The 2,280-nt window shown below is 44.1% G+C and overlaps 1 protein-coding gene across 1 annotated transcript; it reads left to right on the plus strand.

Moving 5' to 3' along the window:
• Positions 1 to 1,001: 1,001 nt before the first annotated feature.
• LOC108638785 (serpin B6-like) lies at positions 1,002 to 2,272 on the plus strand. The gene is made up of 2 exons (XM_029965898.1): positions 1,002 to 1,171; positions 1,608 to 2,272. The coding sequence occupies exons 1-2, from the start codon at positions 1,025 to 1,027 to the stop codon at positions 2,010 to 2,012; spliced, it is 552 nt and encodes a 183-aa protein (XP_029821758.1). The 5' UTR covers positions 1,002 to 1,024; the 3' UTR covers positions 2,013 to 2,272.
• Positions 2,273 to 2,280: the final 8 nt, after the last annotated feature.

Genomic DNA, 2,280 nt, shown 5'->3' on the forward strand with positions numbered 1-2,280 from the left:
AATATGCTGTTAATCTGAAATGAACCCATAGCATTCTGAAGAAAAAACATTCAAGCAGGGTGACCTTGGTTAGGCTGTATGAACTTCCTTATGCCCCCTCCCTTTCCTATGGACACTTGCTTGGTTGAGTTTCTGTGAAGTTTCCCATAATTACTAGCAAGTTTAACACAAAGACAGGTGCAAAAACTTGTGGATGTAAGTCTTCTTCAGTCAATGCTTTTTTGCTGCATTTCTACCTGTGAAGTGATCCAAAAGAAATGGGAAAAAAATCTCCTGTGAAGACCTCCGTGTTTTACTGTCTTGCTTTTAGAAGCAGATCAGGGCTAGTGAGGAAGGCTTGGCTACTGTCATGAACAGGCCATGGCTGCCCCTCAGGATCCCCCGCACCTCTGGGTTGGCCTCCAGTGTCAGGAACAAGAACTGCTAACATGCCTTCCTTAACTCACTTGCTTCAAAGAAGCATTATGCAGAACAGAAGCCCTCCCAGCTGACTTGGAAGTGTCCCTCCCCCAGTGGTGAAAAATATCCCAGAATGTTTGAAATGGTTAATACCAGTCTTTCAACAGGGAATGTTACTGCTCACCCCATACTACCTACTGCAGCCCTTCAGAGAGTGCTGGACTGACTTGGTTTTGTGGACCTTGCCCTCTCACTGTTGAAATGTGTTGAAAAAGCTGGCAGAGTATCCAGAGACACAATTCTGTTTTCTCGTCTTTGGACCAAGGCTAAGCTAGGGCCAGGTTTCAAGATGTAACACCAACAGGATGAACTGCTGGTGAATAATCTGCCTTTGGATTTGTGATGGAATATTGTGCAGTGCTACTGTGTATCGATGGTTTTACCTCTTGCTTTAGCAAAGGCCGCGGTGGGGCTGTACTCCATGGTGTGTGATTAGTTCTTTTTGGTTAAATTCTCAAAAGCCCTGAGTAACTGGCTGCCTGCTCTGTGTTTTGAGAGCAGCACAGGAGCTCAGCACTAACTGACGACATCTCTTAATTTTTAGAACAAGACCAAGCCTGTGCAGATGATGTTCAAGACAGATATATTTAACATGACCTATATTGGAGACTTGCAGACCAAAATCCTTGAGCTGCCCTATGTTGGTAATGAACTCAGCATGATCATCCTGCTCCCTGATGCAATCCAGGATGGATCCACGGGCTTGGAAAGAGTAAGTTGTTGAGCTGAACGCAAAGACAGTCTGTATCCTTCCAGGAAAGGAAGTCTGGTACAGCACCTAGACAGGAAAGGGTAGGATCTTTCCTGTTGTGGAGATGGAATAAAAGTTTGGGCTATTTTGTGCTCTGGCAAGAAGTTTATTAATAAAGTTTTCTAACACTGACTGTGAAGGGCCTTGTGAGCAGACTTTTTCTTCATCCTGTCACCATAAGGACGAACCTTTGGTTAAGACAGAAGAACTGGTGTCCATTTCTTTGGGACTTTGTCAGCAGTTCTGTGCCTTTGTTTCTCATATGTAAGAATTTAAAAAAAACCCAACAAAACATGTTATGTACTATGTAAACAAACACAGTAGTTGCTACTTTTGGCCATGTAACATTGACTTTCTTCTCATTTTAATTACGTACATTTGGGATTTTTTTTTTTAGCTGGAAAGAGAACTTACATATGAGAAACTGATAGATTGGATCAGTCCTGAAATGATGAAGTCTACAAAGGTGAGTGTGTCTTTACCCAGATTTAAACTGGAAGAAGATTATGATCTGAAACCCATTCTGAGCTTCATGGGAATGCCTGATGCATTTGACTTGGGGAAGGCAGACTTCTCGGGAATGTCATCTGGCAATGAGCTGGTGCTCTCTGAAGTGGTTCACAAGTCCTTTGTGGAAGTCAACGAAGAAGGCACTGAAGCAGCTGCTGCCACAACTGGACGGATCGTGGGTGGCTCTCCAATGATCATTCCGAATTTCACTGCTGATCATCCCTTCCTCTTCTTTATCCGGCACAACAAATCTTCCAGCATTTTGTTCTGTGGCAGGTTTTGCTCTCCCTAAAGAGGAGTTGTCTTGGCAGGAGAGGGACCATTACACAATAAAGATTTCTCTAGAATAGGGTGACTGCTTTTGCACTAATTGCCTCTTTGAGCTGTGCCTGAACCCTCTTGTGTGGTCTTGATCTGGGGCTTGGCAAGAATAACAGAGCTGCTTAGAAATCGACAGGAAGCGCTGTGTAAAACACCTCTCTCCCTGTGCACCTGTGTGGAGGTTCTTGCTGACAGAAGTAACATCCCACTTGCTCAGCAAAGGCTTCTCCTGTCCTTGA

This window comes from Manacus vitellinus, unplaced genomic scaffold (genome assembly GCF_001715985.3).
Source record: "Manacus vitellinus isolate BGI_N305 unplaced genomic scaffold, ASM171598v3 scaffold_1237_pilon, whole genome shotgun sequence".
NCBI lineage: Eukaryota > Metazoa > Chordata > Aves > Passeriformes > Pipridae > Manacus > Manacus vitellinus.

Bases quoted from the DNA above. Each gene is read 5' to 3' on its own strand.
- LOC108638785 (XM_029965898.1), top strand. From the start codon at position 1,025: ATGATGTTCAAGACAGATATATTTAACATGACCTATATTGGAGACTTG. The intron at 1,172-1,607 runs GTAAGTTGTTGA...TTTTTTTTTTAG, and splicing joins GATCCACGGGCTTGGAAAGA to CTGGAAAGAGAACTTACATA.